General features: G+C 55.9%; 1 protein-coding gene across 1 annotated transcript; it reads right to left on the bottom strand.

Moving 5' to 3' along the window:
- Positions 1–1897: 1897 nt before the first annotated feature.
- Positions 1898–21149, bottom strand: DNAI2 (dynein axonemal intermediate chain 2). The gene is made up of 13 exons (XM_040989352.1): positions 20956–21149; positions 19084–19245; positions 16965–17086; positions 16113–16255; positions 15885–15998; positions 13423–13562; positions 12067–12189; positions 8722–8945; positions 6327–6462; positions 5736–5882; positions 4388–4605; positions 3383–3397; positions 1898–1919 (listed from the first exon to the last, which is right to left on the bottom strand). Exons 1-13 carry the CDS (start codon positions 21136–21138, stop codon positions 1898–1900), a joined length of 1749 nt encoding a protein of 582 aa, XP_040845286.1. The 5' UTR covers positions 21139–21149.
- Between the last annotated feature and the right edge of the window lie 993 nt (positions 21150–22142).

The raw sequence follows: 22142 nt of genomic DNA, 5'->3' as shown, positions 1-22142 counted from the left end.
AACAAACTGAATTCCCGGTTTGAGCCTAAGTCATGATGGTGGCAGTGAGCCGGCTGATGCAAGTGCTCTCCTGGTTTTTCTTCCAAATACAAACAAACAAACAAACAAACAAACAAAAACAGAACTGTGGGTCCACTCCCAGTCATGTCAGGTGGCAGGCCTTTGTCCCCTCTTGGGCATCAGTAACAGCTCAGGTCCCTGGACCCGAGGGAGTCCCTTTTCCCTGACAAAGGAAAGGGGGGAGTCCTTCCTTGGAGTCCTAGCCAGCAGCTGTCGCATGGAACAGATGGCAGCTGATGCCGGGGGTTGCGGTTTGGTGGCAAGCTTGCAATGGAGCCAGCTGAGTAGAAAAAGTGACGAAGGGCGTGGCAAGTGGGCATGGACAGAGATGCTGCTGTGCAGCAGCCAACTGCTTCCAGCTGCCACTTCTGCACCTTTCCTTTTTTGTATATAAAAAAAAAGATTTATTTATTTTTATTACAAAGTCAGATATACAGAGAGGAGGAGAGACAGAGAGGAAGATCTTTCATCTGATGATTCGCCCCCCCCCCCCCAAGTAAGCACAATGGCAGGAGCTGTGCAGGGTCCCAAGGCTTTGGGCTGTCCTTGACTGCTTTCCCAGGCCACAAGCAGGGAGCTGGATGGGAAGTGGAGCTGCCGGGATTAGAACCAGCGCCCATATGGGATCCTGGAGTGTTCAAGGTGAAGACGTTAGCCGCTAGGCCACCATGCCAGGCCCCACTTCTGCAACTTTTTAACCTGCTTGCTGTAGGTGCCCACTGCCGCCCCTGCCCCCTGCCTCGCGGCCTGCATTTCCCACTGCGGGTTCCGTGCTCACAGGAAGGTGGCTTTCTCCAGCAGCTGGTGTTTCTGCAGCTGAGACACTGTAATTTTGTTCCACTCCCATTTTGGGAAGGAATGAGCAGCAGGCCTGGGAGAGGCTGCAGAGGACCGATGAGGGTCCTCTCTGTGGCCCCTCAGCCCCCCATGGCCCACGTCCCATCCCTGCCCAGCAGCTGCCCCTGCTCAGAGTGAAGGGGCTGAAGTTCCAGCAGCCAGCCCTGTTTTCCTTTGGGTTTCAACTTTTTCGTATTTTGAGGGTGACCCCCCCGCCTTGTTGCAAGGTCAGCATTCTAGTGCAGCTGAAGATATCCTCCAGGGGTCGGTGCTGTGGTGCACATAAAACCACCATAAACCACATAAAACTGTGATGCTGGCTCCAACATCGGCGCTGGTTCTAGATCTGGCTGCTTCACTTTCAATCCAGCTCCCTGCTAACGCACCCAGAGAAAGCAGTAGAAGATGGTCCAAGTGCTTGGGGCCCTGTACACATGTAGGAGACCCAGATGAATCCTTAAGCTCCTGGCTTCAGCTTGACACAGCCCCACCTGAAGCAGCCATCTGGAGTCATGAACCAGCAGATGGAAGGTTTCTTCCTCTCAGAATATTCTAGCACCCCAGAGCTCAGCATGCCCGGCACAGACAAGCACAGCATGGAGTTTGGGCTTAGGGGACCTTTCGTCTAGGTGGATTTTGTTTCAGGAGTGGCAGCATCTGCCGTGACCCGATTAGCTCAGCAGACAGGTCCCATTCTGAGTGCTTGGGCCCACCCCCAGTGGTTGCCACCAATCCAAACATTCCTGGATTCTGTTCCTCCAGCAGAGCATCCCTGCTTCCAGAAGGGCATCCCCAGGGCAGCTCCGGGCACCCAGCTGGCTGAGCCCACTCCTCCTCTGCTGTGGGCCTGGGAGTGCACTGAGCATGGCGCACCTGTCACCAGCACCTGGGCTGCACCTGCGCATGTGCAAGGTGGGATCGAAAGTGGTGATGTCACCCCTATGGCTCAGCACTCAAAGCTTGTGGCTCCAGTTCCTGTGCGGCTCACAAACCAGCCAAGTCAGCAACTCCACTTCGATTTTCTTAACCCTAGGGGCTGACCCTGGGTCCTCCCTCCACAAAATCCTTATCCCAAGCATTTTAAAGGGTACCTGGGAGCTCCAGCAAGCTCAGCATACACCATGTCCATGACACCTGTGCCCAGCTAGCCCTGTGTGGCCAGTGTCACTGGTAGAGGGACAATGGTGCTGTGGAGCTGAGCTGCTGTCTCAGGGTACCCCTAGAGCAGCCCACTGCTCCCCCCACAGCCCCTGCAGGTCCCCACAGGAGCCTGCCTGCAGTAGGCTGTCATTCAGAGCCATTCCGGACTGGGGTGAGCTGCCCCTTATCGTGTGACTTGGGCAGCTCCCTGCACTGCAGCACCGCTGCCAGGACCTCCTCTTCCTCGAGTGCAGAATGAGTGAAGGACAAGCCTCCCTGGGACTTTGGGAAAGAACTGCTGTAATGGGGCCAGAATTGGGGCACAGCTGGTTGAACCACTCCCTGAAGTGTCGGCATCCCACATGAGCGCTAACTCAAGTCCTGGATGTTCCACTTCTGACTCAGCTCCCTTTAATGTGCCTGGAAAAATGGAAAATGGGCCAAGTGTGTGGGCCCTGCCACCCACCTGGGAGACTAGTTGGAGTTCCTGCTTCCTGGCTTTGGCCTGCTCCAGCCCCAGCTGCTGCCCGCTGTTGGAGGCAGGAAGCAACAGACAGAAGATCTCTCTCTCTTGCTCGCTCCACAACTCTGCCTTTCACATCAATATTTAGAAAGAAAGAGAGAGGGAGAGAGAAAGAAAGAAAGAAAGAAAGAAGGAAGGAAAGAAAGAGAATTAACAAGCCCATATGCTCACACAGAATGCACAAGAAGCAGCAATTGTGGCCACTATTATTATTAATCTTACAACAGTCACAACCACAGAAAGCAGGCCAAGGGCACAGGGATAATCCAGGTCGGCTCCAGCACCTGCTCTCCTCCCCACCCACCCCGCCACACACACATACACACACACACACACACACACTCAGAGGCCTCTGCTACAGCTGTGTGTGAGCACAGTCTGGGGAACTTGCTGAGAAAGGGGCCAGATGTCTCTCCTGGTATGCAGGTGGCTGAGAAGGGTCGACACGTTAGATGGAGAAACGGGCTTTGCCTCCTGCCACTCTTCCCAGGGCAGGGGCAGGCCCAGCGGAGGCTTGTGGAGGCAGGAGACGGCTGGGGCGAAGGGCTGGGTCTGAAGGCTATGTGGACCCTGAGGTGGGCACAGCCTTAGGGGTGCTCAGAGACAGTGGACAGCCCTTGCAGGGACAAGCCTTGCCCCTTCGCTCCCACCTGGCCTTGGCTCCCCTGAGCCACTCTGTAGGAGTGGCGTGCTGAGCCTGCTCCCTCCCCACCTTCATGCCTCCCTCTGGGGGAAGCTCAGCTCCTACACCTCCAGCCAGGGTTGCACCACCAGACAGGGAAGGAAGGAACGGTGGGAACAGCACTCCAAGCAGGGGCCGACCTCCTAGGCGTCCGTCTGCTCCTCTTCCTCCCCTTCTTCCTCTTCCATGCCGTCTCCCACAAGGTACTCCTCGGACTCCAGTTTGGGTACTTGCTCTTGCTGTGGACAGACAGCAGAAATGTCAGTGAGAGTCAGGCCTTGGCCAGCCAAAACATCTGACTGCTGAGGGCCCTGGAGTGTGTGGGGCCAGTGTGGCCTGGAGGATGCATGGAGCCAGCAGGTGCAAAGGGTGGGCAGGGTCTTACAGACCGGGGAACCCCTGAGGTTCCATGTCTTCCCTGTGATTGTTCTGAGCATTTCGGGATGACAGTACCAGGCAGGCGCCTGGCAGCCGCACTATCCACTGGTGTACATGGAGAGTGGACAACATGAGGCTCTGTACCAGTGATGCCTCACCCCTACCTTAGGAGGCAGGGCAGAGGAGGGAGGAAGTCACAGGTGGAACCGGTCATGGCCTCCAGGTGCTTGGCTGACCTCTCCCCCTTGGCTCCTTATCTGTGCCCCACTAAAGGCCATGACCCAGAGGACAAGGTCAACCTCCTCATTTTCCATTTGCAAACTAGGGTACCAACAAAGGGAGTGCCCAGACCCAGCCCAGTCATGCAACAGAAGTGTTTTCCAGAGCTGGGACCATCAAGTGATGAGCCATTCACAAGCCACACTCGGGCAGCCACTCCTAGGCAAGGTAACCCTCAGAGCCACATGCATATGGCACATGGCACACCCGTTTCGCCCACAGGCCTCAGACCTCACTCTCCCCTGGCAGCTCCTTAAGCCCAGGAGCTCACTGGTTGGGTCACCAGTGCATCTGCAAAATGCACCTGCCAGGGTGGGTGGGGACAGGGGATGCTTCAAGTTCATGTGGATAGTCAGGTGCAGCCAGGAAGGCTACTTCTTTTGGGGTCACCCCAGAGGTCAGCCAGCAGGCAGAAGCTGGGCACCCTGGCTCCCACCCGGTCCTAAGCCCACCCCCATGCCCCTGCCGAAGTCCCTACAATTTTGGACTTTTTCTGCATGGCCTCAGCCTCCTTCTTCTTCATCTCAGCGTGGATGATTTCGAAGAACTCCTCCTCAGCCTTGGAGACCAGCTGGTCCAGGTCGACGGCCAGCTCATCGTAATTCTGCTCTTCGTCCTTGCCCTCTGCCTTGCCCTTCTCCTTCAGCCGCATCTCTCGGTGCCGAGCCTCCAGGATCTTCTCCCGCCGGGTCTCACGCTCAAATATCTGGGGCACACAGGGGCAGGGAGGTTGGTGGAGGGGGGCAGGACAGATGGCAACTCCAGCTCTGAGACCAAGCTGCCTTCCACTGCATTGTGCTTGCTCTACTCCCAGCAGTGTCCACTGGGTTAGGGCCAAGCAAAGAGGTCTGAGGGGTTGGCATCATGGCACAGCGGGGTTAAGCTGCCATCTATAACTCAAGCATCCCATATGGGTGCCAGTTTGATGCCCAGCTGTCCACTTCTGATCCAGCTTCCTGCTAAGACACCTGCAAGGGGTGTACAGAGTGGCCAACGTGCTTGGGCCCCTGCCACTGACATGGGGGACCCAGACGGAGATCCAGGATTCTGGCTTCAGCCTGATCTAGCCCTGCTCTGCCTTTTAAATATGTCAAATAAACATGTGTTGAAAGACTCTCATGCGTGGATTTCACAAATCCCTGGCACCAAAATGTTTTAAAATTCCATTTTCCATGAAGTTTTTTAACTGCCCACTGAAATCTCAGATCCCTCCCCTGGGGCAATCCCTTTCCACTTATCATTTCATTGGCATCACTATTTTTTTAAAAGATGTTTTATCTATTTGAAAAGCAGAACAGAGAGTCAGGCAGCGATCTTCCATCCCTGGCTCAGTCCCACAACAGTCAGTGTTGGGGCAGGCTCGGGAACCTGGAACTCCAGCCTGGTCTCCCACAGGCATGTCAGGGTGCCCAGGTTGCTTGGGACCATCGCCTGTTGCCTTCCCAGATACATAAGCAGCAAGGAACTGAGCTGAAAATGGAAGCAGCCAGGTCCCAGAGTGGCAGGCAATAGCTTAACCTGCAGTACCACCATGCCATGTCTTCTCTTGGCATTCCACTAAACCCCAGCTGACAGTTCTCATACCAGAAAGTGGATGGTCGGGAAGCAAACAAACAGCAAGACAAACCACTTTAAACCAAAGCCCAAGGGCTCCTGAACTATGCAGAGGTTCAGCGTGGGCAGGTGCACACACTAATGTCCATCCACTGAGCCGCCCTGGACACTATGCTGCCCGCTCGGTGGAGGACGGGAGGGAAGGGGCTCGGAGATTTCTTGGGTTCCTCTGCCTGGCACACGTCCCTCCCTCCCTCCCCGCCCCGGGCACCCGGCTCTCACGGAAGAGGCAATGTTCTTCTCATTCCTCTGCAGGGTGGAGAGTCCGCTAGACACCTCCAGCAGTGTGGTGGTCCCCAGCTGGGAGCCGCAGGCCACGAGGCCCCCCGAATCTTGCACCCGGAGGCAGAAGAGGGCTTCGTCGCACACCTGTCCGAGGGGTCGGGAGGCAAGAGCTGTGGGTTTTGCCCTTCGGCCAGGTTCCCACACACCCCACGGGATGCTGCCTCCATCCCTGGCTCCCACTGACTCCTGAAGACTGCTGGCTCCCCTGACAAGAGTTCAGGCTCGAAGGGGCAACTCCTGAAACTCCCCAGGGATCCTGCAGGGATTTGCTGGGGGAGCCCAAGTCAGGCACTTGTCCCCTCTTTTCTCTTTTAAGCAACCGGCCCCAGCAGACCCTGCCTAGCCACATGTGCCCTCATGTTCCTGAAGCGACAGCTGCAGGTGGCAGGCATGGGCATTGCCTGGAGGGCTCCTGACCCAAGGCCACACCTGAGTACCGCACCCAGCACCCACACCCGCCACAGGCCTGCAGCTCGATGAGGGTCCGGATAGACTGGGGCGGGGGCGGGGGCAGCGTGTGCATGTAACCTTCAGGCTGAGGGCCGGGTCGCACTGCTTAAACACAAAGTCCCAGATGTCCAGGGTCCCGTCCATCTTGGTGGTAAAGAAAACCGCCGGCCGCGTGGGGCTCCAGGCGCCATCCGTGAGATAGGCCATATGGTACCTGGAAAGGGCCAGGGGTCCACAGGTCAGAGGCCACTGTGCTTGGGGTGGGGGTGGGACAGAGAGGCTGCTGAACCTCCTGGGCTCCTGGGTGTCAGGGTATTGCTGGGCAGGAAGTTCTTCTGTGTGTCTGATTTCTAGCTGGGCTCAGCTCAGCCACCTACTCAAAGATGGCTCTTAAAAAAGGAGGAGGGAGAGGAGGACAAGAGAAAGGAGAGGAAGAGAATTACTTTGAAAGGGAGAGTTACCGAGGGGAAGAGGCAGAGGTCTTCTGGTTGCTGGTTCACCCCTAAAATGACCAAAATGGCTGCATGGCAGGGCCAGGCTGAAGCCAGCAGCCCAGCAGCAACATCCAGGTCTCCCATACGATGGGCAAGGGCCCAAGGACTTTGGTCGAAGCCACTGTGCCACAAGCCAGCCCCAGGAGCCCAGGTACTTCAATTGGGTCTCCCAGATAAGTGGAGGGGCTCAAGCACTTGAGCCATCTTCCATTGCTCTCCCAGATGCCTTAGCGGGAGCTGGATCAGAAGTAGAACAGCTAGGACTTGAACTGGTGTCCATATGGTATGCTGGCACTGCCGGTGGCGGCTTTGTCCACTATACCACAATGCCTGCCTCCCTTCCCACCACGGGCTGTGCTTTGAAGGGCTCTCAGCATGGTCCGTCCTGTGGGCTGACCCTGGTATTTCTCCACAGTGAATACCGAGCAGCAGGTGAACATCGCTGGTCAGAACCTGGCCAGAGGAGGGAAGTCGTGGGCAGCTCCCTGATAAGGGGAGAGGGAGCTGGGGTCATGGTGGCCACCTCAGTGACTACATTCCCCAGCCTCCTTTGTAACTACATGAATCACGGTGGGCGAAACGGCCATGACAAAACAAGCTATGTGGAGATCTTCCACACGTAACAGGCACTTTGAGACTGTCCTAAATATCACATGGGACATATTTTTTTTAATTGTGCAGTTGGAGGGGAGTACTGTGGCATGCAGTGTAGGCAGTTGCTTGCTGAGCCAGCATGCCATAGCAGTGCTGATTTGAGTTCTGGCTGCTCCATTTCCCATCCAGATCCTTGCTAAAATAGCTGAGAAATCAGCGGAAGATGGCCCAAGCGCTCGGGTCCCTGTGCCCATGAGGGAGACATGGAAGAAGCTTCTGGCTCCTGGCTTCGCCTGGTTCGGCCGCAGCCATGACAGCCACTTGGGAAGTGACAGTCAACCAAGAGATGGAAGATACCTCTCCTCTCTCTCTCTAAATTTGCTTTTCAGATAAAATGAACAAATGCTTAAAAATAAATTTAAACTATTTCTTCCTGAAAATGTTAGCTTCTATGTATTGTTTTATTTTCATTTCATTGGGAAGACAGAGACAAGAGACAGGTCTCCCAGGCAATGCTGCAGTCCCCAAGTGCCTGCCCAGCTGAGGCCAGGGGCCTGGCACAACTCCCGGCCTCCTGCAGGGACCGGGTACTTGAGCCCTGACCTGCTGCCTGCCAGAGGCACCTGAGCAGGAAGCAGAGCCCAGAGCAGAGCCGGGCATTCCGTTACAGGATGTGCAGTCCATGCAGGGCCGTAGTGCATGCCGCATGCCCACCCTGAGGTTCTCACTGAGCTGGCCTATGTTCTTGTTATTAAGTCTGTTTCCTCCTGATACAGCAGAAGAGTGCAGGAGACAGGAGGGCTTTAGGGTGAGGGCTCTGTTCAGTCCCGGCCCTGCCCCCAACCCTCTGAGAGGGGCAGGATCCCAGGATACCCGAGAAGGTCTGGGATGTGCAGTGTTGGGCACAGTGGCTGAAACCCCTATGCCAACGCCCACCTCCCGTCTAGATTCCTGTCTTCACCCTACTGCCAATCCCAGTTGCCTGGAAAGGCTCACTCTGGCAGGAAGCAGGTTCTGGCCCGAGTGCCTGGGCCCTGCCACCCACATGGGAGACCCAGATGGAGCATCTAGCTCTGGGCTGCAGCCTGGTCCCTAGCTCTGACGGATGCAGACGTTTGGGGAGTGAACAGCTGATGGAAGACCTCTACCCTCCCCTACTCAGCACTCTGCCGCTCAAATAAATAATAAATAATAAGTAAGTTTTGGAAAAGGCTTTTCTCCAGAGACTTGAAGGCAGCCAGGGATGGGAATCAAACTTTCACCCATGGACAAAGCCCTTCTCCTGCAAGCTTGGGCCTCTCCTCCCCGTTGTAGATGGACACGCCAAGGCTCTGGGCGGGGGTCCCCCTCCAGCCCCCCTCTGCTGCCCCAGGCTCCCGTCTCACTTGGTCCACATGATGGACGACTCCCGGCTGTCCTCTGACCAGATGCGCGCTGTCCAGTCACCTACGGTGAGGAAGTTCTTGGGGTAGAAAGGGTTCCTCTGCAGGGCGTAGATGGGGCCATGATGGCCCCCGTAGGTGCACACAATCTTCTCAGCTGTGGTCTTGGCCTTGCGGTTACAGGAGATGACGATGCCCTGTTCGGTGCCCACCATGAACTTGGTTGGCTGTGGAGGGGTTGGGTGTGGGGTTGGAGTGGAAGGCACCATGAGGCATCTGCTCAAGGCTTGGCATGGGGCCAGCAGCCTGCCCTGAGGGCCAGCAGGCGCAGGAAGGACTCTGAGTCAAACCGCTACACAGTCTGTGGCCCAGCTCTTCTGGGGAGCTGTCCCCATTCTCCCGTGGCCTCCTCAGATCCACCACCACACTTTTGGGGGATCTGAAGAAGGACTCAGGTTTGGTGACATCATCCGCTGGCCCCTTAATATTTGCCCCTGACAGAGCCATCACTGGGTTACAGATAGAGTGAGCCAGGCCCACAGAGGGATGCTGTGAGGTTCAAGTTGCTGGAAAGGCAGCTAGAGCCTCGTCTGGCATGACAGTGGCCATAGCAATGTCTGGGTCAGGTATCCCTGGGGAATCTGCCCTATAATTTGTCCCCCTTCTGCCACAAGTCTGGGGGTCCCCTCAAGGGTACCCATCTTGTCTTACTTGGCTCAGTGGCCACAACCTGGCCCCCTGGCAGGTGCCATGTGTCCTTGTGCATTGCGTGGACAAAGGCCAGAATCCTGACTCCTGACCCAGTGCTCCCCAATGGCTCCATGCACCACCATGCTCTCCACATCCCCCACTCTTCATCTCCAGCCCACCCTGGAGCCCCCCATGGAACGTAACCCTAGGGCACAGCAGCCGTCTGTGCCATGTCCACACTGCCCCAGGTGGAGCAAACAGGTGAGATGAACAGGAAATGGACACATCCGGTGGGAAAGGCCTTTGCACAAAATGTGCCTTGTGGGTGATCCACCTGGGTTCTTAATCTAAACAAATCATGGGCACAGTGTGTGGCACAGCACATGAAACTGCCAACCATGACACTGGCATCCCATATGGACACCAGTTCAACTCCCATATGTTCCGCTTCTGATTTGGCTCCTTGCCAACATGACTGGGACAGCAGCAGAGGATGAGCCAAGTGCTGGGGTCCCTGTATCCCTCTGGGAGACCCAGAAGAAGCTCCTGGCTCCTGGCTTTAGCCTGGCACCTGCAGCCCTATGGAGAGTGAATCAACCAGCAGAATAGCTCTCTCCATCTCTGACATTTTTTTCAAATAAATAAACAAATCTTAATTTAAAAAACAATTTTGCTATACAGTTTCCTTTTACCAAAAAAACTCCTAAAGACACAACCACAAAACCTCTAGAAGTCACTGAGGCCTGCTCTTCCTGCCCAAACTGGGGCCAACCCCTATATGTCCACTTATTTAAAAAGAGGGAGGGAGGTATAGCTTTCATTCAACCACCAGGGGGAGCTGGAGGGACCTGGACATCCCACTGAGGAGGCCAGGAAGCCAAGAACCCATACATAGATGGGTACTCAAAGCCCGGCATAGCCTCCTGAACAGCACAACATGCCCTTTGGTACGTGCCAGAACCCGCCACCCTGTCCCCGTGCTGTGGCACACAGGTTAAGCCATTCCTTGAGATGTCAGCATCCCATTCAGTCACTGGTTCAAGTCTCAGCCCCTCTACTTCCCCAGCCAGCTGTCTGCTAATGGCCTGGGAGAGCAGTGGACGATGGCTCAAGACCTTGGGCCCCAGCATCCACGTGGGAGACTCAGATGGAGTTCCGGGCTCCTGGCCCACCCTCACCTGGAGTTTTGCCCACTGCAGCTGCTGTTAGCCACAGTCCTCAGGGGGCCTGGAACATTCAGTAGAAATCTAAAGAACCATGCAATCCCTTTGTGATCAGACATGCACTGCTCCACGTGGTGTAATGGAACCCCTTCCTCTGCATCCACACTACGTGCCCGCCTGCCTGCTGTTGCTGGGGAACCGCCTTGGATAACAGGATGGCCTTGGGGAATCCCCAGACTTATGTTCCAGTGATGTGCATCTCATGCGCGCCCCGTCCCGCTGATCACCCTTCATCACGTGGGCACCGCGTGGTCTCCTATCAGCATCACAGGATGGGAGAAGCCGGTCGCGGCAATCACACCCACGGAGCTTTACGACCACAGCTGTTCGGTTTAATTACACCCTTGGCTGTTTGTCCCTCCCTGGGGCTCACTGACAAATCGCCGTTAGCCCAGCAGTGTGTGCATTCAGGAGACCAATGTGTGGTGCTCAATGCTCTCCGTGGTTGCTTCAGGCACACCTGCGCGTGGGGGAGAGGTCCTGGAGTGTGCATACCGGGACTGGGGGACACTGCTGTGTATTTTACTGATTTATTTGCCATCTGCCCCCCACACGAGAGGACACAGACCTGGGTCCACTTTGGTCTCTTATGTCCTCCCAGGACCATGGTGCCCGCTGCAAAGTAGGGGTTTGGGAGACCCTGGTGAGTGATTTGTGAATCTAGAAAAGCCCCCAGCCCAATCCCCCAAAAACCTCCCCTTCTACACACACACTGAACCCATTCCCCTCTGGTAGGGAACAGTGAGGCCTTAATGTCCCCCTACCCTCCACTGCCCAGACTCCTAGGCCAGGGCTGGGGTCAGCTAAGTTACCGCCCACCTCACCCCACCAGCGTTCATGCCCCACCAGGCAGGCGGGAGGCCATGGTTCCCTGCCCCAATGTTCCCAGGATATGACAAACTGATCCCTACTCAGGGAGCCAGGCCTCAGGGGGACACAAGCCAAGCACAGCCCAGACCCAGACACACCTGCTTCCTTGTTATAGAGGAGGCTTCTTTGGCTGCTTCTAGAAGCTTCCCTCCTAGGACACATTTGGATCACTGCCTAACTTGATTCTTCCTTGTTCCTTCTCAGATACTGAACACCTTAAAGGTGTGAGTCCTTCTCTGACCTCAGCTCCCTGCCCAGCCAGCAGCATCCCCAGGGGAAGGGAAGGGACCCTAGCCCTTCCCAGGGGCCAGGCCGTGGCTGGCAGCCAGGCCTGTGTTGTACCTGAGCAGGGCTCCACCTCCCACCCCGTTCCACACTCCACGTGTGCCTGCTGTTCAGCCTGCCCACTGCCCAAGTGGACACTTGGGATGAGAAGTGCCGCCTTCGTTAAGGAGCCCTGCTGCTCCCTGCTGGACGGTGGTTGTAACGACCACTGTAGATGGATGCTGGCTGGCTGGCTGGCTGGGTCGTGGAAGTCAGGGGAGGGACAGCCAGGGATACTCACCAAAGTAGACTCGAACTCCAGGGAGATGGCCCCCAGGGCGTTCTCCAGCTGCTCCTTCCTGCTGATGTCCATGATCACCACCTCGGTGGGCTCGCTGATCTTGCGGATGTCCCACCACATGACCTGGGGAGCAGGGAGAGGCGGCCACTAGGGGACTTCCTGGCCCTGCCCCCGGCCCAACTTCCTGTGGGTCACACAGAGGGGGATAAGAACTGTGGCCAAGTGGGTTAAACTGCTGCTTGCAACACTGGCATCCTTATCCAGTGCTTGGCTGCTCTGCTAAGGGGAGAAGGCAGCAGAAGATGGAGTCCCTGGGTCCTGGCTTTGGCTGGGCCCAACCCGCATGAATGAGCCAGCAGATACAAGATTGCTTCTCCTTCCTTTCCTGTTCTGCTGTTCTGCCATTCAAACAACTAAAACTACTGAAAAATGTACATGTGCATTGGTCCAGCCATCCCATCACCGGGAATGCAAGCTGTGGATGCACCTGCCGATGTGAGCGGTTATCCAGGCGCGTTCTCCCGGTTATACCCTTTTAGGTAACAACAGAATATTAAAAGCCACTTAAAGAAATCACAGCCCACCCACACCACACTGGCCTTCATAGGCAGGGGGCAGCGCGCCCTGAAGTACCATACCAACTCCAGCAGGTGCTAAAGCGATGCAAGGAGCCCTGTGTGATGGTTCAATAGCTAAATCCTCGCCTTGCACACCCCAGCCGGTTTGTGTTCCGGCTGCTCCACTTCTCATCCAGATCCCTGCCTGTGGCCTGGGAAAGCAATTGAGGACGGCCCAAAGCCTTGGGACCCTGCATCTGCATGGGAGACCTGGAAGAAGTTCCTGGCTCCTGGTTTCGGATCAGCTGGACTCTGGCCATTACGGCCACTTGGGGAGTGAACCAATGAATGAAAGATCTTTGTCTCTGCTTCTCTCTAGATATCTGGTCTGCCTTTCCAATAAAGACAATACATAAATCCTTTTTTAAAAGGGAGGAACAACAAAGAGGGACAACCCCTGCTTAGAGATGCACACCGATCTCAAAGGGCAGGCAGACAGCGGACACCCCCAGGAGGGCTGGGAAGCTGGAGACAGACAGGCACTGGGGGCCTGATGTTGTGGCACGTTAAACTACCACTGCAATGCCAGCATCCCACATGCATGTCCCAGCTGCTGCATTTCCAATCCAGCTCCCTGCTAATGTGGTCTCCCTTTCCATCTCTCCTGGGATTTGGCACAGGTGCCTGTATCTCTCAGCAGCCAATTCAACTAGAAGCATGAAAGGCCATAAACCCTGGGTGACTCTGTTGGGCCCAGGGAGCAGTGGCTGTGCCCACCCCGGGGCCGGCCAGGTGGTACCTGCCCGTCCGTGGACGCTGAGAAGCACTCCGTTCCTGTCTTTGACTGCAGCCAGATGGTGCCGTACACGGGGTCTCGGTGGCTGAACTCAATGGTGGACAGCTCGGCCACCAGACTACCCTTCCGGGTGTCCCAGCAGGCTGGTGAGAGAAGCAGATGAGGAAGGAGTGAGCTGGGACACACGTGGTAAGCTCCTGGGGCAGGGCGAGGGACGCTGCTTTGCCAATGTGGGGCAGGTGCGTGGCTCTTTGGAGCCAGGGCAAGGTGCACACTGAGAGCCCGTCCGCCCCCACCAAGCCTCCGGAGAGACTCCCAGAGTGCCAGTTGCAGACTATCCCGCAGCCCAGGTGTTGCATGCCTTACTCTGGGGTGATGCTGAAAACAGAGCTGGGGAGGTGGGCCGGGGAGCCCACAGGGGCAGCCAGCAGGGGAATGTGTAGGGGTGGGAGGAAGTGCATTTTGTTTTTTCTTCTTAAAGATTTATTTATTAATGAATTTATTATTGGAAAGTCAAATACACAGAGAGGAGGAGAGACAGACAGGAAGATCTTCCATCTGCTGATTCACTCCCCAAGTGGCTGCAATGGCTAAAGCCGAGCTGATCCCAAACCAGGAGCCTGGAGCTTCCTCCAGGTCTCCCACACAGCTGCAGGGTCCCAACGTTTTGACCATCCTCAACTGTGTTCCCAGGCCACAAGCAGGGAGCTGGATGGGAAACAGGGCTACCAAGACATGGACTGGCGTCTATATGGAATCCCGACATGTGCAAAGGGAGGATTTTAGCCAGTAGGCTACTGCGCTGAACCCAGAAGTGCATTTTCTTAGCAAACTTGTCCCACTGGAGCAAAGCAGTGTGTGTGGGTTGGCTCCCACGGTGTCTGGGTAGCCCCCTACAGGGGCCCTTCTTGCAACTGCTCCTGGAGGTCTGGCTGCGAGGCCACTGGTGGTGCAGTGAATGCAAAGTGAGGGCGGGCTTTCGAAGCAGTGATGGCCCCTGTTCCGGTTGACCACAGCGCCGGGTCATTGCCTGGGGAGGCCCATGGGAGCCCCTCACTGGCTGCCCAGAGGTTCTGAGAAACATCTTAGTCCTTCCGGCTCAGCACACGCAGAGAGGAGAGCCACTAATCCCTGTGTACCCTGGCCTTGGGGACATACCATGTCCACAGCCAACGTGGGCAGGCTTCTTCTGATCTCAACAGGATTCTTTTTTAAAGTCTTGTTTGTATTTGAAAGGAGGGTTAGAGAGAGAGGAGAGACAGAAGGAGTTTCTCTATCTGCTGGTTCACTCCCCAAATGGCTGCAAGGACCAGTACTGGGCCAGGTTGAAGCCAGGAGCCAGGAGCTTCCTCCGGGTCTCCCACATGGGTGCAGCAGCCCCAGAACGCAGGCCAACTGCTGCTGGTTTTCAAGATGCAGAAGTGGAGCAACCAGGACTCGAACCTACACTCACATGGGAAGCTGGTGACAAAGGCACAAATTCCTGCCATGTCTCACTGGTTATTTTTTAAAAGAAAATGTCTGCTACCAGCAACACGGAATCCCAGGCTCACAGCACCCGAGAGCATCTGGAGGCAGACGGCTGGGGGCAGGTGCTTGGTGCTCCAGTTCAGGCCTTGGGGACACTCACATGCCATCTCAGGGCGTGGGGTCCAAGTCCCAGCTCTGCCTCTCCCCACAATTTCCTGCTGGCATGCACCCCAGAAGGCAGCAGTGACCAGGGGTCCCTGGCACTCATGTGTGAGATCCAGACCGAATTCCAGGCTCCTGGAGTTAGTCCCCATCTCTTGTGGACAATTTGACAGTGAACTTGTAAATGGTAAATCTCTCTCTGTGTGTCATTTCCTTTCAAATCAATCAACTGCCAAAGCTACGAAATCAAAACCATCCTAACAACTCCCGGAGCAGCCCATGAGAAAATCTGGCTGGGTTGGGAAACTTTCTGGAGAGACAGACATCACCCAAACAGATCCCAGAGGAACACGGGGCTGGGGAGGGACATGACACAGGCGACAGCTGACATGTGTCACTCCCACACAGCCCCGGACCGGGGGAGCTTCCTGGGTGAATCGGTCTGGATGTATGCCCGATGCATGCCCCACAGGTCATGTAAAACACAGCAGGAGCGGAGCCTTCACCACTCATCCTCCAGTGTCATGGTCCCCATCCCCAGCACCACGTGGTTGTCCCCAGCACTTCCCAGGATCCGTGGGTAGGGAGAGCGTCCCTCTCTTCATCCCTGATGGCTGGTTGGGGGAGCCTGGCCTTGACCATGGCTGCTATTTAAAAACCCTCACCACACACTCATTTTAGACTTCCTTAAAGGATTACCACTGCAGGCACCGCTGGTGCCCTCGGCCAGGCCTGACTCACAGCGTCTGCAGGGGAGGGGTCGGCAGCATCCAGTCCCCGCCCCACTGGGTGCCCCACAGCCGGGCTGGCCTGCAGGAGACGCCCCTCCTCACCTATCTGCCCGTTGTAGCAGCCGCCGATGAGCACATGGGAATCTTTGGGATTGTACTCCAAGGTGACCAACGGGGAAGACGGCTTCAGCGTGATTTCTGGCTTGTTGGGGTTTTCTATAAAACAGGGGGGAAAAATCACCACAAGGACACAACAGCAGGTCCCTTGTGGGCGTGGGGGCTGTGCTTGCGGTGTCACCCCGGGTGCTCTGGACTTCTGCACTTCCTCACCCAGGTCCCAGATGTAAGACTCGTGGCTCATGCCAAAAGGGGCACGCTGGAAATTCAGACAGGAGTAGGCCACCGCCAACTTCCTGTTGCCGTCGGGGTGCCAGGAGAGGTGCGTGGCCGTCCGCTTGATCTCCTGGGGGTCCCTTTGGGGGGCAGCAAAGAGAAGGGAGTCCAGGAGGAAGATCACAGTGGACGCTCCCCCCACATCTTATTGATATATTTTTAATTGCCCATGGCCTGACATGACACCCAGTGGCTAAATCCCCATGTAGTGTGTGCCGGGGTCCACGTGGGAAAGCAGCAGCGGGTGGCTTACGCGTTTGGGCCGCTGTACCCACATGGGGGACCTGGAAAAGACTCCTGGCTCCCAACTTCAGACTAGCTCAGCTCTGGCCATTGTACCCATATGGGAAATGAGGATGGAAGAGCTCTCTCTCTCCCTACTTCACTCTCGGTAAGTCTGCCTTTTCAATACAAATAAATAAAGCTTTCTTAAAAAGGAAAGTTTTCAAAGCCAAAGAAATCAGCTTGGGACGTGGTGGTGTAAATTTCTGAATGAGTTGAGGAGCCAGACAGGAGCCGCAGCAGCTGGGGAGCCGTGTGAGGACAGGGAGGGAGCACCTGCTACTGAGCGAAGGAAGCCACTCGGCATGGACCACTGACCGGATGCATCCAACCCCAGGACATCGCCCCAGAGGCAAGCCCAGGGTGCAGGAAGAAGGTGAACGGGCACCAGGGAGAGAGCAGGGAGAGGACAAGCCAGGGGCATCGCTAACGCAGTGAAGGCTGGTCAGCGGGGCTGGGGGAGAGGACGCACATGTCAGCCACACACCTGCCCAGCTACAGGGCTACCTGAAAACATTGATGGTCTTGGCCGACGGGGCCTCCTCGGTCACCTCCACGGCTTCATGATCGTCAAAATATTCCTGGTAGATATCAATGGCGTTGTTCTGTTTGATACAGTGTTCCATGATCTGGGGGACACACGGCAGAGGAGGGGTCCTTAGCAGGAGGGGGAGGTCCATGCTGACACGCCAGGCTGAGATGGAGGTGGCAGGGGGTATAATGATGTCCAGGGGTCTTTCCATCCAGTTTTGTTTTCTTTCTAAAGATTTATTTATTTCCATGGGAAAGGCAGATTCACAGAGAGAAAGAGAGAAAGACCGGTTCACTCCCCAAGTGACCACAATGGTTGCGGCTGAGCCAATCTGAAGTCAGGAGTCAGAAGTCTCATCCAGGTATCCCACATGGGTGCAGGGTCTTAAGGCCCTGGGTCATCCCCCATGGTTGTCCCAGACCACAGGCAGGGAGCTGGATGGGAAGTGGGAAGCAGAGTTTCTGGGACATGAACAGGTGCCCACAGGGGATCCCGGTGGTTGCAAGGTGAGGATTTAGCCACTGAGCCATTGTGCCAAGCCCTCAGTTTCAGTGAGGGCATTGCTAGCAATTCTTTTAGAGTAAAATAGTGCCACTGGGGGGACCAGTGCCATGGCTCACAGGCTAATCCTCCACCTGCAGATATCAGCATCCCATATGGGACAGTAGTTCTAGTCCCAGCTGCTCCATTTCCTATCCGCTTCTCCGCATCTGGCCTGGGAAAGCAATGATGAAAGATGGCTCAAGCATTGGGTTCCTGCACCTGTGTGGGAGACCCGGGGGAACCTCCTGGCAACAGACTGGCTGAGCTCTGGCCATCATGGCCACCTGGGGAGGGAAGCAGTGGATGGAAAACTCTCTCTCCCTCTGTCCCTCCTTCTCTCTGTAACTTAGCCTTTCAAATAAAAATAAATACATATTTTTTTAATTAGCATTACCATTCATACACAAAGCACAGGCAGACACATCGCGTGTAAACAACTGCATGATACTGCAGGCTGACCCCGGCGAGGACGTCATTTAGGCAATGCATTCTAAAAAGGCTCTGTGTGGAAGAACCACCAGGGAAAACGCAGGCTGAGAAATGCTGAGCCCAGGGCCGGCGTGGGGCACAGCGGGCGAAGCTGCCACCCGTGACACTGGATCCCACAGCAGACGGTGGCCCAATATTAGACTCCTGTCAATATCGTAGGAGACCCAGTTAGAATCCCTGACTCTTTGGTGTGGTCCAGCCCTGATTGTCACGGCCAGGCGGAAGGGAACAAGTGGAAGATTCTCTGTACTCTGCCTCTCATAAAATCAACCTTAAGAAAAATGCAAACTCCCACCAGACAGTTATTATTCGCTCTGCTGAACTGGTAACCTTTGCCTTCTTACAATCCTTGTAGATATCCAGTTCCTCTACCCTAACCCTAAACCCCGAATCCTGACACTAAACCCCAACCCCAAACCCTGAAGCCCAATTCCTAACCCTAAGCCCAGTTCCTAACCCCAAACCCCCTCCCTAAACTCTAACCCCAACTCTAAACTCTAACACTAAAACCACAACCCCTAAACCCTAACCCAAACCCAAACCTAGCTCCAACTCTAAACCCCAACCCTGACCCCTCTACCATTCCCAATGCCTGTCAAGCACAAGCCTATGCCCAGCTGCCACCTCCTCTCTCCAGGTAGCCTTCTGGGGTCCAACAGCAGGAAATCCACACCCCTCCTTTCAGGGCAAAACAGCAGGCCTCCTGTTCTCTCACAACACCCCATTTCTGTGTCGGGCAATGATCATTGTAACCCCTGGGCCCCTGCCAAAGGCCCTGTGCCCCACCTAGCTCTGACTGACCGAGAGCTGGGAACCCCAAGTCAGAATGCAGGGCAGATGCAGCTTGGCCAACTCCGTGTGCTCCGTCCAGAATTGCTGAACGAATGATCCCTCCTGTTGCCGCCCACGGGACTTCCCACATCCCAGATTTTTCCCAGAGCCTGTGCCGTGGATGGCAGACTCCCCCAGGACTGGCCTCCAGCGGCTATGCTCCAAGGGAGCTGCCACAAGCCACAGAGCACCAGACACAGGTGGGCGCACAGCAGCTGGAGGAACCCTCACCGAGCCCAGCTGCATGATGGCGTTGATGTAGTTCTCGTCCTTCTCCACTTTCTTCCGGAAGCGGATGGTCTGCTCCAGCTCCTGGGGATTCACATCCTTGGGCCAGCCCCCCTCGATGTGGTTCACTCCGCGGGTCTCCATCTCGAACCTCTCCGTGTTGGCCTAGACAGACAGCCGCAGTGAGATGTGTGTCCCTGGAGTAAGGCAAACCAGGGTAGGGGCAGGGGTTGGGGATTCTGGGCCCCAAGCTCTCAGGGCTGGGACTCAGGTGCTGGAGCCATGCATCCAGGTGCTTTTTGGCCCCAGGTGGTCACAGGTAGCCGCACAGCGCCACCGTATGGAGATGGCAGCTGACATCAGGAAGTCCCGGTTCTGACCTGATCTGAATCCTGAGATTCCAAAGAAACAGGAAGGGAAGGACCTTCTCTCTCCCTAGGAACGTCCAGAGCAGCTCCTTGCTGGGCCTTGGGGACGGGGAGGATGGCTTTGCCTGGTCAGCTGCCCCGTGCCGCCTACAGACCGCGTCAAAGTGACCACACGGCACAAGTGTGTGCCATGCTGGGGTGTGTGTCTGGTGTCCCTGGGGACCTCATTCTCCCCCGTCAGAGGGCCGGGTTTGGAGCCCTAGCTCAGCTCCCCCTGCTAGCTCCCTGCTAACGTGCCCTGGCCTTGCTCCGGACAAGTGGCAGCTGAATGCTCAAGCACCTACATCCTTGCCCAAGCTGAAGCAAAAAGACGGACATGGAGTTCCCAGGCGGCCTAGCCTGGCCCCGCCCCAGCTGTTGCGGGCATTTGGGGGAAGTGAACCAGTGACAGAAAATATCTGCCTTTGAAATAAAGATGGAAATCCAGGGTCATGATGCTCCAGTTAAGCAATCCCTCCCCGTCACCTTTTCATTTTGAAACCTAAAGTCTTGCCAGGGACGAGCTCCTGGTAGGAGAGCCTTGAGTGGTGTGATTGGCCTGGTCTCATGTTGCTGGGCTACTGGTCCTGGGTGCCATTGTCCTGGTCCCCACCATGGCCATTAGGTCGGGAGTACAGAACCTCATCTGTTTGAGCTGCAAGTCACCAGAAGCACCCACACTCTCACAGCTGGAGAATGAGTTGGACGCTCCCCCTGCCCTTGGTAAAACCTGTTCTCTTGGGCCTGGTGCAATAGCGTAATGGTTGAAGTCCTCGCCTTGCATGCCTGGGATCCCATATGGTCGCCGGTTCTAATCCTGGCGGCCCCTCTTCCCATCCAGCTCCCTGCTTGTGGCCTGGGAAAGCAGTCGAGGACGGCCCAAAGCTTTGGGACCCTGCACCTGTGTGGGAGACCCGGAAGAGTTCCTAGCTTTGGATAGGCTCAGCTCCAGCCGTTGCGGTCACTTGGGGAGTGAACCATCGGACAGAAGATCTTCGTCTCTGTCTGTCCTCCTCTCTGTATATCTGCCTTTCAATACAAATATATCTAAAAAAAACAAAAAACCTGTTCTCTCAGCCCATCAGCAGCGCCTCCCTGCTGCCCCCTGCAGGCAGGGTGCAATCAGCTCCTGGGGCATGGTCACCGAAACCCTCATTCTCTTAGGGCAGTCTCCATCCAGAACTTCCAGTGGGACACTTTGCTGTTTTCAAGCTGGGCTGTTCCTTCCCCAACTGACCCAAATGCTGCACCCACACACACACTCTGACCCCACGAGTCTCAGAGAGAGCAACTCATGGTTCCCATACCCAGCGTTGGGAGGGGCTGCTACCCAGTCCCCTCTAACACTGGCACTGCAGTCACTTCCTGCGTCAAGGTGGGGCCATTCTAATCGGGACACCTGCTCCCCGTGACTGCCTGGCCCAGCCCACCAGCTTCTCCAGCCTGGGTGTCCCCAGGCAGGACACACCTCGTGTTCCGACATGCTGACCGAGCACTGGATGCCCGTGTCCACCGGGTTCCGCTCCACGAACTGCTCGGCCAGCTCGGGGTTGGGCGGGATGTCGATGTTCAGCTCGGCCTGGCGGTCTGAGAAGTTGCATTGCTTTCCGAACTCACTGCGCTTCTTGACGTACACGTACACGATCTCCATGGCAACGGCTGCTGCAGGGCCAGAGAGAGGAGGAGGGTGGGCACTTCACCGGGGTCTGGGGCCCTGGGTTCTCAGTGGCGAGGGACAGGGAGAAGGAGAGACTGTCTAAGTGCAGATTCACTCCCCGCACGCACACAACAGAGAGACTCCCTCTGGGTCTTGTGTGAGTTTCAGGGAGCCAGGTACAAGAGTCAGCATCTCCAGCAAGCCGGGGTGCGCATCAGCAAGAAGCTGAATCGGAAGTAGAGCGAGAACTTGAACCCAGGCACTCTGAGATGGGACGTGGGCATCCTAACCACGTCATCAGACGCCAGCTCCTGCACCTGCATTTTATTCATTTTTTAAATTGCTTATTTTGGAAATCAGAGTTAGAGAGAGGGAGGGGCAGAGTGTTCTTCCATCTGCTGACCCACTCCCCAAATGGCCACAACAGCCAAGACTGGGCCAGGCCAAAGCAACAGCTTCCTCTGGGTTTCCCATACTAGTGCAGGGGCCCAAGGACTTGGGCTATCCTCTGCTGCTTTCCCAGGCACAACGGTAGGGAGCTGGGTCAGAAGCGGAGCAGCCAGGCCCTGAAGCCCATGTGGGATGCTGGTGATACAGGCTTAACCTCTTACTTCAACCCTGACACCTGATCTACAGGCAGGCGTTCAGCCTAACGGTTTAGATGTAAGTGGCACTAGGGTCTATCAGGATAAGCCTCTGCCTGCAATGCCATCCCGTGCCAGTCCAGACAAAGCTCCAGGCTCACGGCTCAGCCTGGCCCAGCGCTGGCCATTGTGGACATTTGAGGAATGAACCAGCAGGTAGAATATTTGTATGTCTCTCTGTAACTCGGCCTTTCAAATACATAAGTAAACCTTTAAAAGTACTTATTTATTTTTATTAAAAAGGCAGATATATAAAAAGAAGGGACAGAAAGCTCTTCCATCTGTTGACCCAGGAGCCTCTTCTAGGTCCCCCGCTGTGGGTGGCAGGGGAGAAGCGGGAAGAGCAGCTGCCTG

Source organism: Ochotona curzoniae, unplaced genomic scaffold, assembly GCF_017591425.1.
Source record: "Ochotona curzoniae isolate NIBS_2020 unplaced genomic scaffold, NIBS_Ocur_1.0 contig_523, whole genome shotgun sequence".
In the NCBI taxonomy this organism is placed as follows: domain Eukaryota; kingdom Metazoa; phylum Chordata; class Mammalia; order Lagomorpha; family Ochotonidae; genus Ochotona; species Ochotona curzoniae.
Note: the sequence above shows the minus strand (reverse complement) of the source record. Positions and strands in the feature narration are given on the sequence as shown.

What these genes read in the sequence shown, in the direction of transcription:
- DNAI2 (XM_040989352.1), bottom strand. Translation starts at nt 21,138, where the DNA reads ATGGAGATCGTGTACGTGTACGTCAAGAAGCGCAGTGAGTTCGGAAAG. An exon ending in CAGCGTCCACGGACGGGCAG is followed by an intron (nt 12,190 to 13,422) that starts GTACCACCTGGC and finishes CCTGCTCCCCAG; the next exon opens with GTCATGTGGTGGGACATCCG. An exon ending in TGGAGTTCGAGTCTACTTTG is followed by an intron (nt 8,946 to 12,066) that starts GTGAGTATCCCT and finishes ACCCCTCCACAG; the next exon opens with CCAACCAAGTTCATGGTGGG.